This window comes from Ctenopharyngodon idella, chromosome 6 (genome assembly GCF_019924925.1).
Source record: "Ctenopharyngodon idella isolate HZGC_01 chromosome 6, HZGC01, whole genome shotgun sequence".
Classification (NCBI taxonomy): Eukaryota; Metazoa; Chordata; class Actinopteri; order Cypriniformes; family Xenocyprididae; genus Ctenopharyngodon; species Ctenopharyngodon idella.
This window is the reverse complement of record NC_067225.1, coordinates 21,953,528-21,969,936: the sequence shown is the minus strand read 5'-3', so window position 1 is coordinate 21,969,936 and position 16,409 is coordinate 21,953,528. Positions and strand designations below refer to the sequence as shown.

General features: G+C 35.0%; 1 protein-coding gene across 1 annotated transcript; it reads right to left on the bottom strand.

The window, feature by feature from the left end:
• Positions 1-10,171: 10,171 nt before the first annotated feature.
• Positions 10,172-12,834, bottom strand: rgs4 (regulator of G protein signaling 4). The gene is made up of 5 exons (XM_051896977.1): positions 12,689-12,834; positions 12,250-12,366; positions 12,083-12,144; positions 11,386-11,549; positions 10,172-11,300 (listed from the first exon to the last, which is right to left on the bottom strand). The coding sequence occupies exons 1-5, from the start codon at positions 12,730-12,732 to the stop codon at positions 11,052-11,054; spliced, it is 636 nt and encodes a 211-aa protein (XP_051752937.1). The 5' UTR covers positions 12,733-12,834; the 3' UTR covers positions 10,172-11,051.
• Between the last annotated feature and the right edge of the window lie 3,575 nt (positions 12,835-16,409).

Genomic DNA, 16,409 nt, shown 5'->3' with positions numbered 1-16,409 from the left:
GGCCGACCGCTTCGCTAAATAAGACCCTTATTCCTCGTCTGGGATCACGTAGAGCCCTTTGAAACCTTCCACCCAGTAAACCCCACTAAAGTCCATTATATGGAGAAGAATCCTGGAATGTTTTCCTCAAAAACCTTAATTTCTTTTTCGACTGAAGAAAGAAAGACATGAACATCTTGGATGACATGGGGTTGAGTAAATTATCAGGAAATTTTCATTCAGAAGTGAACTAATCCTTTAATGGTACTCCATTTCAGCAAGAATGGAATTTCAGTAATATTTGTATTCCCAGGAGAACATTGTTAAAATGCCAAATTTGAATAACAATGCGGCTGCTTCCTGACTTCCTGTGTGGCAAGCTCTCTCAGCCTTTTCATTTAGCCACTCAAACAGAGTGTTTTATTCACACAACCATGATAAGATAGAGTGGATCAGTGTGAAGAGCAGAAAGATATAAGAATTAAGACAGAGGGAGAGGTGGAAAATTGAGATGAAGCAGATGAGCGATGGGAGGTTGCCAAAGTAAACAATGTCAGACGCAAACATGTTCACATTCATTACCACTCTCATTCCTAGGAATAGACGTATGACTCGTGACTGGGGGTCAAACCTCTTGAGTACTGGCGGAAGTGAAAAGACATTCCTTTAACCATTACTGAGTTGCATCTCAGAGCACCCTTTTCTTAAATGCCAAACAAAAGAGCATCTCTATTTTGCTTTGTTCAGACTATAGGTCAGGGTCACCAAAACCATTCTTTATTAAATTGATTTTGTTTGTACTGCTCTTATCAAAGACATACTAGAACACGACAACAAGAACTCCTTTCATTTAAACAGCACACATCCAATTATTCTTCTCTTAAAAATGAAATTACTTAGGCCCAATGGAACATTACATTAAAAGATGATAAGAGGGCGTATACGCATATTAAAATAAGTACAAAACCATGTACAGTGGCCCAAAATCATATTCAGACAGACCTGGATGCTTGGATGTTGGAATGTATTTGTATTAGATACAAAATATCACACCAGTCGGCAATTGCGGTATGCAAACATATGATGCAAGAGCTTTTCCCAGAGCTAAATTTATATTTCTGCAACAGTTTTGCAATTATGTTTAACCAGTCATAAGGTGTTTTAAATGGATAAATATATTTTAAAATGTCATTTATTTCAGTGCTGACAAAGCTGAATTTTCATTCAGAAACCATTCTAATATGCTGATTTGGTACTCAAGAAACATTTCTTATTATTATCAATGTTGAAAAAGTGGTGCTGCTTAATAATTTTGAGGAAACCGTGATACATTTTCTCAGGATTCTTGGATTAATATAAATACAATTTTTTGGTAACAATGTACTGTCACTTTTGATCACTTTTGTATCCTTGCTTATAAAAGTATCATTTCTTTTTCTTAAAAAAAAATTAAAATCAGTCACATGTATTCACGTTCACATTCTGCCTTGATTATTGTAAATAGATAGATAGATAGATAGACAAACGTCTATCAAATTACTTTCATCTTCATTTCGAATGATATATAGTATTATAATTTTAATAAGCTTGTATGTATTATTGTAAAATGTAATTATTGTAAAATGTTTTGCTTGAAATGTGTTTGTGATATATTCATTTAAAATAAATGCCACGTGGTTTGATATTTTGTTATATAATGCAAAGAAATTCATGCATTACATGTCCAAATGTTTGTTATGGCCACTGTATATCAGTTCCATTCACAAATAGCCTGCCAGTTTACATGCCAAACTTATTTTTATGGCAGTGCTCATTAGACACAGTTGTGGTGGTGTTACCTCAGTGTTGAAACTATGTACAACACTCCATACCTGGGCCAAACAATATTAAATCTTATCCAGGAGTTAATGCCAATCTAAAGACAGCTCGAGCTGAAGCTGTAACAAGGTATAAGTGAGTGTGTGTGTGTGTGTGTGTGTGTGTGTGTGTGTGTGTGTGTGTGTGTGTGTGTGGACCAGGGTGCTAATCATGCCCTTTTGGCTCAATAATGTTGTGCCAGCTATTTGCGCATGCACACAAATGGAAACAAATGTGGCTCCAATACACAAAAACAAAACCAGGAACCAGATAATGACTGTGCAGGGCTCAGATGGAAGGCAAGATAATGCTCTGTAAATACTCACTTCATATGGTCATTTGCGTAGTAAAACCAGACTGCTCGCATTAAAGAGACAGCTGTGAATGCACAGTGTTTTTGATGGCTACCAAGATTCACATTGGTGGTTATAAATTCTGGGAAATTTTAATATTGAACTGGTAAGTTTGGCGTGTGAAACAGTTGTTGTTTTTCTTTTTTTCTTTTTTCTTTTAGCAAACACCTAAAAAATACCAAAACAATGCTATTATATTGATAGAGCTAGATGCACATAATTTGCAAAATGCAGTAAGACTTTACAATAAGGTTTTAAAGGGTGTTAGTGTGTAATGTTGTTTATGCTCAGACAGCAACATCTGCAAAGTTACAATGCTCACAGTTCAATGGGAGCTATTTTTAATCACTTTTTAAGGACTGCAACAAACGGCTGGTAGGGACTACAACGAGCTTCTCTCCGGGTTGGTGACATCACAAACCGCAAAATTTACATAAATCCTGAACACACAACAAAGGGGGAGAGGCCATGTTGGGCTGCTTTAGAGAAGAGGAAGAGTTGTCGTAGTAGAGTGTTGTTGCCATGCTGTCATTTTACGCCGGACTGCTTCACAAACGAGGGTCAATTCAACGCTGGATTTGCACAAAAGATTAACATGACGGCACATGCTAGTCAATGAGTTGAATCAACTCCACAGCAACTACATAAATTTATCCACTAACCATTCAGAAACGTCCAGATGCATTCTTTAAGTTGTAACTTCTTCCTGAGACTCTCCATCAGCGTCCGACTCCGGTTTGAACAATGTAAGGCTGAACACCATTATTGACAATCGTCATTTTGGCTGCGTGAGATTCTCCTGCTTTGTTGTCGTTGAGCAACTGAAGCGCGAGCTGTTAAAGCACACACAAAAACAGCGTGTTTTTGCTCACACTCAAATAGGGGCAAATTTGACAAGCAATAATAATTGATCTGTGGAGTATTTTGACCTGAAACTTCACAGACAGACTTCTACCTGTCGTGATAATATAAAACTCCTCTGATATAGTAACACTTAAAAAAGAATAAAATAAAGCATGTTTTGTTACCTCTTGGAGCTTGGAAAGGCTTAGTTTGAGCAGGTGTTTTATGCCATCATTATTGTCCTCGTCAGAGCTAATTTCCCAGTACATTCAGCAAATGATAGTTTTGAGAATATGTTTGAGATCGCGAATGAGCCCGTTCGCGATCTCAAAAAAACTATATCATTTTCAACATCTTCAAAATCAATATTCTGATCGCTGACAGCTTCAATAGATCCATCAAGTGACAGTCATATTTGACTGCGTTCAGTACGTTTAGTAGCTCTGCAGTAAATCGCTGCGCCATTTCATGTTTTGCTAATGATTTGCTAATGATCTTCTATCGCCCTACAATCCTTCACGCTCGGTAAGATCACAAAACTATGGACTTCTGGTTGTACCTAGGATAGCTAAGTCCTCTAAAGGAGGGAGAGCGTTTTCACATTTGGCTCCTAAACTCTGGAATAGCCTTCCTGATAATGTTCGGGGCTCAGACTCGCTCACCCAGTTTAAATCTAGATTAAAGACACATCTCTTTAGCCAAGCATTCACATAATGCATCTCATATCAGATCAATTGCACATGACTATCTTTGCTTAATGTTATGAACAGCAGCTATGCTAATTATTCTCCGTTTGCTTTTCCGTTTTACCTTCAGTTTGGATCCAGCCTCTTAAGAAGACCTCAGATGACTAAAACTTTGGAAGAGACGGCGCCAACTCCTGCGAGGACTTCAGAAGATGCAACATCTGGATCAACACACACATTCGCAAATTTCTATATATCCTAATTATTGTTAATATGTAATTCATTTTTCCAGGAGCTCTTTGCTTCTACCTTCAATTAAATTGCTAACAGTGATTGTATATTAATTGCCTAAATTATTACATTATTAGCTAACTGCATTCTCCAAATTGTAATGTTGACATGCACTCTCTGTAAAGCTGCTTTGAAACGATATGTATTGTGAAAAGCGCTATACAAATAAATGTGAATTGAATTGAATTGAATAATGATACTTCTTATTCTTTCGTTTTCTGTCTGAATGAAACGTCACTTCATCATTGTGTATCAGACATTGCCACCTTGTGGAATAAAGGTGAATTGCACTTATTCTGTCATCAAAGATTCAATTATTGCTGTGCAGAAAAAAATATACATACACTGATACACACCTCAGGTCGTTAGCGACCCTATACAATTTTTACAAAAAATAAATTGAAAAACAGGCATTCTTTTAAAATTTTATGATTTTTTTTCTTGTTATATTGTTTATGATGAATTGATTGAGGAATACTAAGAAGGTTGATGTCTATCTTTAAAAAATGAATGAGGAGGAGGGTAGTGAATGACGTCCCGGGTCGATAAAGGGTTAAGGGTGAATTAAAGAGTAAGGGAAGGGTCAACAGTGTAGTTGTAGATGTAATTACAGAAATTAATAATCACAGCTGTAATTATATACAGGTATTTTTTTTTAAATATAAGTACCATGTAAAAAAAAAAAAAAACATGTATGCAGTAACAAATGTAGTTCTCATTGTTAGCTGCATTAGTTAACTAATGGGACATTATTATAAGTTGTTACCCAAAATGCATATAATCTGCAATATGCACCAGAAGTTTCTGTGAAGGTGTGAATCACAAATTGCCAATGGTTGTGTCCGAAATCTTATTCCCTTGTTTACAGGATGTCAACAAAGGAAAATAGCACCTTGTTAAACTGGACTGTGGGGATTTTTGCACGGAAATGCAACTCAGTTACAGTAATTCAGCCCGTAGTGTTACTTGTTAAATAGGTTTTCAGATGAAGATTATAATATGGTCTATTCTTCTTTGGTTCAAGCAAGTTCAATGCTGTTCCGTGTGTATGTTTCTGCCATTTCAAAAGCTGCCCACTCCAATAACAATGATCAAACAGGCACTGCAGCACCTGAAGCGCCAGAGCAGAGTGTAATTACATCAAGCCCTGTGCTGAGCCATAATGAGCAGGCTGCTGTCCTGCAGCAAGATCCTGCTACAAAAGAGAACAGGGAACAGAGAAAACGAGATAAATCGGTCGAGAAAAACAGCCTGTCCTCTGCTCTACCAGACACTCGTTTGCTCCTCTGTAACTGCAGGCAAAGGCAAAACATGTCATGACAGTGTAGATGAGGAGTGCTGAGAAGTCACACATTTCTTTTGGGAATGTAAAACAGCTATGTAGATAGTAATTAAATTGTTTTTGTAGGTTGTTTTTAACACGGTATGTGAGCAGATTATGGGACTCATAAACTGAAATGTCTACCCATCGTATGCAAAATGGGTTTGTGACGATAATGGCAACGTCCATAATGCCCTTCACTCAAAGTCATCATCAACATCTCAATTTCACTTGCTCTATTCTTTGTGCTGAATTTAATTGAACAGAAAGCATGGTACAAAGAGGCTACAGGCCCCTTGGGGTAAAAAGGACATTTTCTTTCAGCAAATAGAAACAAGCACCACCACAACACTTTCCTAAACAACAATTTGTTGCTATATGCACTGCAAAATATTACGTTACAAAAGGCTTGACTGAGGTAAGTTGATCTAAGATGTACAAATTAAAAAAAAAAATAAAATAATTGTATTATTAATTCTTATATTTTATATAATATTTATATAAAATATAAAACAATATTTTATTATTATTATTATTATTATTATAAATATAATATAATGATATTTAAATTTTATAATACAATAATCAAACAATTTAAACAATTATATTTTAAAAATGAGACACAAATCTTATAGTTTACTTTTTGTTCAAAAGGATTTAATCTGTTTTTTAATATACAATTGATTAGTTTGAATTTGGAGACTAATTCAAGAGATTATACACTATTAAATTTGGCAGGGGATGAAGTTGGAAGATGCCTGTGTTGAAATAAATAGTTTTCCTTAAGTGAGATTGAATAGACTTGTTTTGAAGCATGTGCAAAGTGGGCTCATTAACTGCTACAGTACAATCACAATAAAGAGGCATTTATAAAATATGCTTTCAATGTTGCAGCTGCCGGATATACGTTGTTTAGTTACTAAAAGCAAGAAAGGGTTTATTGCTACAATAAAGAGTGTTTTGAAATAAGCAGAAAATGGTATATCATTTGCTGAAGTTACTTTTCGATAAGTATTTGAATATTTTTCTCAAAAAAAATAATGCTGTTTCAAGAGTATTTGCATATGATGACAAATCTTGTCCTATAATTTTTGTCTTTATATCTATAAGCTGCTACTTCATAGTATCCCTAGGGGTCCTGATTTTTATTTATTTATTTATTTTTATTTATTTAGAATATGGGATTAAAGGGATAGTTCACCCAAAAATAAAAATTTGTCATCATTTACTCACCCTCAAGTGGTTCTAAATCTGTATGAGTTTCTTTCTTCTGTTGAACACAAAAGAAGATATTTCAAAGAATGTTGGTAGCAGCGGTGTAATGATACCAACACAGTTCGATACATATCACGATACTGAACTCACGATACGATATTATCGCAATACTCTAAGACATATGGTAAAAGGATAACAAAAAAATGTACTGTTGATTAAAATGCTAAATTTGGTATTACATTGGGAGTGGAAATGAATAGGCTTACACCGTGTCTACACCAGACATGAGTTTTTTTATGTCGCATCACGCCGCAACAGCAACAGCTGTCTACACTGAACGCGACAGACCGACCGTTGCAAAGCACTTGGACTACGTCAGAAATAGAACGGGGAATCCGGAACAAATTCAGGAATTTGTTGCATCGCATCGCTCTGCATCCAGTGTAGACAATAACACTGGTTATAATGGTTTCTATTATCTTTTGACACGTCGCGCCGCTCGCGTCCGGTGTAGACACGGTGTTAGACTTGGTGCTGGTAACCCAATGCACAGGACAATGGTGACACCAAAATAAAAATATTCATGATTCTAACGCTGAAACACAGATTTGTTTTAGATGAATATGTTTGCACTCTGTCACTGACTAGATATACAGTTGCAAGAAAAAGTATGTGAACCACTTGCAGAATCTGTGAAAATGTTAATAATTTTAACAAAATAAGGGAGATAATACAAAATGCATGTTATTTTTTATTTAGTACTGTCCTGAGTAAGATATTTTACATAAAAGATGTTGACATATAATCCACAAGACAACAAAAAAATAGCTGAATTTATTCAAATAACCCCATTCATAAATATGTGAACCACTGATTCTTAATACTGTGTGTGGTTACCTGGATGATCTACGACTGTTTTTTTGTTTTGTGATGGTTGTTTATGAGTCTCTTGTTTGTTCTGAACAGTTAAACTGAGCTCTGTTCTTCAGAAAAAATCTCCAGGTCCTGCAGATTCTTCAGTTTTCCAGCATTTTTTGCATATTTGAACCCTTTACAACAGTGACTGAATGATTTTGAGATCCGTCTTTTCATACTGAGGACAACTGAGGGACTCAAACACAACTTTTGAAAAAGGTTCAAACATTCACTGATGCTCCAGAAAAAAACATGATGCATTAATAGATGGGGGGTGAAAACATTTGGAATTTGAAGATCAAGGTAAATTGTATTTAATTTGTCTTCCGGGAAACATGCAAGTATCTTCTGTTGCTTCCGAAGGGCAGTACTAAATGAAAAAAAAATGATATTCAAGCGAAATAAGAAAAATTTGGACCTCTTCATCCTGTTCAAGAGTTTTCACCCCCCGACTCTTAATGCATCGTGTTTCCTTCTGAAGCATCAGTGAATGTTTGAACCTTTTTTAATAGTTGTGTTTGAGTCCCTCAGTTGTCCTCCATGTGAAAAGATGGATCTCAAAATCATTCAGTCACTGTTGTAAAGGGTTCAAATATGCAAAAGATGGTGGAAAACTGAAGAATTTTTGGGACCTGGAGATTTTTTCTGAAGAACAGAGCTCAGTTTAACTGTTCAGAACAAACAAGGGACTCATGAACAACCATCACACACACACAAAAAAAAAAAAAAACAGTCATAGATCATCCAGGTAACCACACACAGCATTTTTTTGTCTTATGGATTATATGTAAACATCTTTTATGTAAAATATCTTACTCAGGACAGTACTAAATAAAAAATAACATGCATTTTGTATGATCTCTCTTATTTTGTTAAAATTTTGCACATTTTCACAGATTCTGCAAGTGGTTCACATACTTTTTCTTGTAACTGTATCTAAAATAATGTAGGCCACTTTTTACTGGTAACATAAGACATTTGGCATTATCAGGACCCATAAACATTCCCCCATCTCATGATACATTATATTCAACATTATATATAGTAGTTTAATGTAGTACTTACACTAAAACTCTGTAAACTTGGATTTTTTCTCACACAGTAATTTTAATTTTGGGTGAACTATGCACAACACATTTTATATTGTGACACGATATATCGTTACACCCCTAGTAACCAGTTGATGGCAACCATTGTATTTCCATAGTATTTTTTTTGTGTGTGTCTGTCTGGTTACCCACATTCTTTAAAATATCTTCTTTCAACAGAAGAAAGAAACTCATACAGATTTAGAACCACTTGAGGGTGATTAAATGATGTCAAAATTTTCATTTTTGGGTAAACTATGCTTTTAAAGGCTCACTGTCTTTATTTTTAAATGATTTTCAGTAAAGCTTTTTTGATCATTTCTCTTCACATTCGCTAAATCAGTCGTGTTTTTAATCATCATAAACTTTAAGGAAAACATTTCCTTTGTAGCCTACAGCTCTGTGTGAGATGTACAGCAATATTTCATATTAATCATTTACACTCATCACTCCATTTGTGTTTACGTTTTTTTTTTTTTTTTCATTTGAATGTAATGCATCTTTGAAGTGTCACATCATTTGTTTACATCCCTAGATTTTCTCTGCTTCCCACTTCAAAAGGGAAGCACAAAAGAGATCAGAACTAAATGTTCCCATCCTGTAGTCGTCTCGAAAAGAACCCACTCCAACTCAGCCTCTTTACGCACTGTGATTACTTAAAAAAAAAAAAATAAATTACTCTCTGCATTGTTTTAAAAACAACAAGAGATGAGACAGAGTGATTGGATTAAAGAAAATCTCATTTCATATATTCAAAATGATTGTTTGTTCTCTCACAACTTTTCATCAACATCTTAACAACACTCCTAATTACATCCATGTGTTTGCATGGTTGCATTTGTTAGAGTTTTCTGCAAAGCTGCTTTGAAACGATTGTGAAAAGTGCTACAAATAAATGTGAATTGAATTGAATTGAAGAGTTGTAATCATTCTTTATCAGTGTGCTTTAGGAAGGAGAAATATTGGCATATCTACGAATAGAATACTTGCTGAATGTGTCAATAGTATAGGTAATCTTACTGAAATAGATAGTTACATGGTCTTGCTACATGGTTTTCAAATGGTCTCTGTAGTTTTAGGAATATCTGAGAAATACTCATGAGAGAACTTATAGTTTTTGAGATATCTGAACTTCCTGTACACTTTCACTCAATGTTCTATCCACATACGTACAGCGGTCCTCCATTACGTCACACTCAAGTTAAATGGGTGCTCATTATCATGTGTTGAGAGATAACGGTTATTGACATGATGTTTTATGAAAAAAATTTGGTGAAGGAAACATTTCAGTAATGAGAAACTTTTCAGTAATGAGATACAGATAGAAACTAAATTAAATACTGAATACTTAAGAAGTAAATACTAAAAACAGTCTATACACAGCATTTGACTGTAGCATTTTTGTTCCTATTTTTTTTAATATTTAAATGACTATTTTTATTAAAGATATATGAATGGCTGCAAAGTAATGTTAGTTTAATAAATTAGTCTCTTTGTTCTCAAAAAAACCTCAGTGCATACTCAAAATTGTTAAAATTATATGCCTAAATCTTCATTTGCAATTTGTTGCAAAATGTAAAATGCAGCAGTTGTCTGTTTGATCTGTAAGTATTTCGGAGACCATTTGAATTTTATGATGTTTTATTCATAAATATGACAAAAATAAATATGGAACCAGTAAACAAATATGTAAACAACTTCACATTTGGCCGTTTATTCTAACCGGAGCATTTGTGATTTGATATGTAAAGTCTGCCTTACAGCCGAGACACACATTCACTACACAACGCGTCGTGAATCATTGGCAGTGACAGGTAATACATTGCACATGCACATTTATCACATTCACTTGTCATTTTGTGGATTATGATGGATGGCCAATAGAAAAAGAAAGCTGGAAAGTTCACATTTTAAGTAGAAAGAATTTACATCACCTGTAAAGATAAGAGAGCTTATACATAAACATATATAAATACACGTATTACATAACATTACAAGGTTAAAGAGAATACAGTTGGTTATTGTTAGTGATGTTAATGGTCCTATTCTCATCGTAGCTCAAATAAAATCTTTAGCATTTTTTCTGTCTGTAACAGTCACTTAGTTGTAAACTACAACACAGGTATTGTTTTCCCAAAGCCAATTCAACGGAATTTCATGGTCGAATTGTAGATGCGGGTTATTTTTGTTGTCAGTAATACAACTGCCTGCATAAAACCCGTTCAGAGGATGACCGTCACGCATGAGAACTCACAACATTGCTGCAAAGCTAAAAGTGGGAAATAGCTTTTGTGTAACAAGTTTTGCCCATGAGAGTCTTGACTAAAAGGCAAATGTGTTACAATCACAATGGCTGAGCCATCTAATAATGTCTAGCTTGGCTCTGGCTTACAACCTTTTTTATTCATGAACATGAACAAGCTTTACAAAGCCAAATGAGTGAAAGTCACATTATGGCAAAGTTCATCATATACTTTGTTCATCTAGGAGAAGATGGGTCAGATTAGGCATAGCTAGGCAGGCACTGACAGAGGTCAGAAAGGTGTTGCTTTCCTTTCTTCTCTAAACTACAGGGTTTGTTGGTCATCGGTGGTTGAGACAGTTCCAGGAACAGTTTGGATTTCAGGAAGCGCCTGTATGAGTCCTTTTCCATGAGAGTGAATATCTTACTCTGAGCCTCCTCAAAACAGGATGCGTCACACCTTTCCAGATTCTTTCTAGTCTGCTCTCTGGTCACCGAATCCAAATTCACCTAAAAATAATAATAATGGAGATTTATGAGTAAATTTTACATGTGATAAGCGAATAGACCTACTTTAGTCAAGCAGTGCTCTCACCTCACTTGGGGAATCGGCTTCAACATATTGCTCAAATATCATTTTTGCTTTCACGTTCATCTTGTCCGCTGATGTCTGCTTGAAATCCTCACATGCCTCCCAGAATTCAATGTTCTCCTGACTGTACTCGGACTGTAAAAAGGAAGCGAATGCCTTCCGACCATCTGAAAGGAAAGAGTTTCAGTGAGACTCAGTATACTGAATAATATAATATAATATAATATAATATATGTCTGATTATATTCAAATCTGCATCTAAACTCAGAGGGAGCGGATGCTGAGGAGGTTTTGGAATGAAGAGGTCAGGGCTTTTAGTCTGGGGGGATTCTCTGAGGACTGCCCTAGTGGTTAATGACCCCTGTAGCCCACCAGAGCAGAATACTCAAGCTCTTCAGGGGCCACCAGTGCAGTCTGCGGACACGTAGCACACGCTTTGGAGCGTGAGAAAAATATGGTCATGGCCTGTCAGAGTGATTAAAAACATAGTCTCCTTTAACAGAGACATTAATGAGGCCAAGGGCTCTTTGACAGAGAATACAAGGCTGAATAAACAAGGGTCAGTGCAGAAATCTCAAGCTTTCTTATTAAGTCATTAGTAAGCCGCAGCCTGTTCATCATTAACACATGCTGGTTTCTAAGATTTAATCAGAGGGCGGCTGGTTTTTTTATTGCATAACCAAATAATCTGGAAACTTACCATCATTTTTGATCAGGTTGTTAAATGATGTTTTCCATTTCTCAGTTTCAGCAGGAGGGATTCTACAATCAGATGAAGAATTAATAAGCAAAATGTTCAACAATAATATAATATAATATAATATAATATAATATATAATATAGTAGCCATGTTGCTCCAGCCTTTACCTGTTCACCACTGTGACCTTCGCCTTCTCCTTCTCTTTCTCCTTCAAAGCCTTCTGCTCTTGAGGTGGATCTGGCTTTTGAAGCAGGAAGCCAATCTTATGCTTTATGTCTTTGGCGCTGTTGAAGAAAATATGTAATTAAATAAATTTTTTCGCTTTAGAGAATCTATTATGGAAAGGAGAAGTAACTTTAAAGTAGCTTCTCTTCTCTTCTCTTAAATATCTCTCAAACGACAACTTCTAATTTATCACAGGCATAAAAAATACTTTTCCTTTTTCCATTGCTTAAAGCAAACACTGATAGGCTATCTGATACCAAAACAACATACTTTGCTATTAGTCCACTTGAGAGTATACACAGTATAAAAACATATATAGTCTTGAAACACTGAACTAAAAGTAACAATATCTCCTACAATTCCCAATGAGCATATTCATACCTTTTCAAGCATGTTGCAGGAAGGGCTGCGAGCCCTTTACACATGGTGCTGGTGCGTAATACAAATCCAACGCTAGAGAAAAAGAGTCTGTCACAAGGCAGATCTTCGCAATCTCAATGCAGTCTCCTCCTACAACTCTTCTTTTATACAGCCCCAGCCTTCACAACACATGAGCCAGCCAATCACAGCAGAGGCAGACACAAAGCAGATGCAAAACCAAGCTAATTTCCAAAGTTTTTTTTAAAGGAAAGGAGTTTGATGTATGAACTTTCTTTTTGTTGAACCTAAATCAATTTGTGATGTAGCTATAATAAACATGTGATGGAATTTTTGTGGTGTACTTTTGTTTAACAAAACAAATAAAATAAAATAAAATAAAAATTAATCAAATAAAATTATAAAAAAGAATAAAAATTAAAATAAAAAAATAAATAAATAAAAAACACAATTTGGGGGAGCAAAAAATGCATGAAAGTATGAAAAATGAAAACATTAGGGACTGTCAGGTATGTTTTATTGCTTTCTGAAATCCAAAATGCATAATAAAATGTGCAAAAGAGTAGTAGAACTTACAGTGGTTCATATACGTAATGTATATAGCTATACATATACTAAGCCTCATATGGTTATTTTTTTTTAACCCAAGTAGTTTAAAGTTTTTTAGATACACTTATTTGTTTTCTATACCTTATTTGAATTAAAATCACTCATATGCAAATCTGATATTCTGCAAATGTCATGTTTTCCCATTTCTGCAAATGCCATAATATTGCCTTTATTCACCAGAGCGGTCTGAACAAACAATCACAGAACAAAATGTTTTTAAACACTTTGACTGACCTCTATGACACCATGCAGCCTCTAAGGTCACAGAAGCAACATTCTCTAAGTTGTCAAATATTTGTGGTCTCCATGCTCAGTTTAATTTGTCTTTACCCCCCAATGCTCTAAAAAATGGATCTGTGGCAAGAAATAAATCTTACACATTAGAACCACAAATGAGAATAAAGTTGTGCACAAGGTAACTGAACATTTTGTTCTGTCCAAGTCATTAATCTCAATAAAGCCTTAAAGGGTTAGTTCACCCAAAAATGAAATTTCTGTCATTAAGTACTCACCCTCATGTCATCCCAAACCTGTAAGACCTTCATTCATCTTCGAAACACAAATTGAGATATTTTTTTATTAAATCTGAGGGTATCTGAACCACACACAGGCAGCAACATCATTGCAGGTCCAGAAAGGTAGTAAAGACATCGTTAAAATAGTCAACATGACTACAGTGGTCTTTTTGTTTTGTTTTTGCGCACAAAAAGTATTCTAGTCACTTCATAACATTAAGGTTGAACTGTAGTCACGTTGACTATTTTAAACAATGTCTTTACTACCTTTCTAGACCTCAAAAGGTGCAATGACGTTGCTGCCTATGTGTGGTTCAGGTACCCTCGGATTTCATAAAAAATATCTTAATTTGTGTTCTGAAGATGAACGACGGTCTTACGGGTTTGGGACGACATGAGGGTGAGTACTGAATGACAGAAATTTTTGGGGTTAAAGAAATACTTCCTTTACGTCAAGACCCCATTATTATTTTAAACTGATCAAGTCATGACACAAATCTCCTCAACAGAAAAAACAAATTTACAGTCTAAAAGGAAAGGGCAAAAGGCCAAATTCTGTAATGATCTGGAGACAGGAACAGACTCCTAATCACCGGCTGTCATGGAATAGCTATCATTACCCTGATTTATATATCAGATCATGTCATGTCTTTATTTAACAGAGTGTAAGATCATAAATTACCCTCTCACAAAGGAAATGCACTTCATTTTGAAATTATGGGAGCACTGAAATCCTGATAGCAATAATTTCTTGCAAGAAAGACATTCTAACTGCAATTTAGTAATATTAATAACATTTCACAATGTGTCATCAACATTTGGAATTAGTTAAACATTGCATATTATAAACCATATCTTTGTAAAAAAAACGTAGAAAGGTCTCAATAAACTGAATGTACCAACAATTGTTTTTTTTATTATATAACACTGATTCAGTCACATTTCATCTTGTTCCTCACAATACAGACTTGTTTAAAAACACGTCTTTTCTCACTCTATCCCGTTCAATTTGTTTTTGACACATCCAAAATATTGAACCAATCAATAGCTCTGGTTAGTCAGATGCCTAAAGACAAACCTGTGATATCAGAACCAGAAAACTAAGCAGTACGTCTATCAGTTCCAGTTCATTCAACTGCATCAGCTGCTAGACCATATAAGGTGTGTATGAATGAACAATAGTTTAAACCAGGACAGAGTGATAATGTGATAAGTAAGCTCATATGAGATCATATTCAGGGCAAAAGTCACCTTCTCCTTGTAGTAGTCTACGTTTTTCTTCTTATCATAAGTTACCTGGTCCCAGATGTGGGACTGTGACTCAAAGCATGTGGGCCGTAACTTTCAGCTCCATTTGGTTTTAGATATTGGAAACCTCAGGGGTTTTTCACTGATTACACATTCAATGCAGTCTCCTGTAGATAAATGATTACTAGATTGCAAGATTAATATGTAAACAGAAACAGAAACTATTTTAATTAACCACTAAATAAGTAAAAATACTAGTACTACAAACAATAATAAGAATAATAATAATAAATGCAATTTATAAAATTTTATTTTGGGAAATTGTATTTATATATAAAAAAAGATATACTGTATTTCTATTATATTCTTCTACATCATCATACAGACACATGCACAATTATATTGTTTATTCAGTGCATAGCATATGACCATTAGGTGGGGTTTTGACATCTCCTTCTAACTACCTGCCAAAAAATCAGACTGAATTGCTGTGCTTTTGATTAGCATGTTGGAAAATAACATACCTTTGACTGTGTTTTATCCTGCATGCAGAGGTTAAGAAGTTGAATCTGTGCCTAGTACAGAAAGTACAAGAGCAAAATTACAAAATAGGGCAATTTCTGAAAATTGTCATCTGATGGTAACATTCACGCCTCAGAGTAGAAGTACAGGCCGATTACATGCAAACATACTTTCCTGAGATTATAGCCCTCACTGCTATTGATTTTTTTTCTCCTGGAATTAATCTGTCCAGGAATGAATAGTTCTTGTTGTCTCTATGATTGTTACCTTAATGGAATATTCCAGGATCAATACAAGTTAAGCTCAATCAACACCCTTTATGGCATACAGTAAATTCTTTAAAAAAAAAAATGAAGAAGAAGAAGAAAATCAAAGTGAATTGTGAATGGGGGGAAATGAAGTGAATGGGGCCATTTTTGGATGAATTAAATACAGAAATGTAAAACTTATAAAAGCACTTGCATTAATGTGCAGCTGTAAAGCTGTTTAAATCATTATCATTTTAGGGTTTATGCCACAAATGCTGAAAACTGACCTTAACTCATACTGAACTCTGAATTTATGGGTTTTAGAGGGACAGTTCACCCAAAAATAAAAATTTTGTCATCATTTACTCACCCTCGAAGAAACCTGTATGAGTTTTTATGTTCTGTTGAACACAAGAGAACATATTATGAAGAATGTTGGTAACCAAACAGTTTCTGGTCCCCATTGACTTCCATAGTATTTTTTTGGAAATTACGACTATGGAAGTCAATGGGGACCAGCAACTGTTTTATCACAAAACTTCTGTGTTCCCGGCTTCACAAACTTCTTTTGTGTTCAACAGA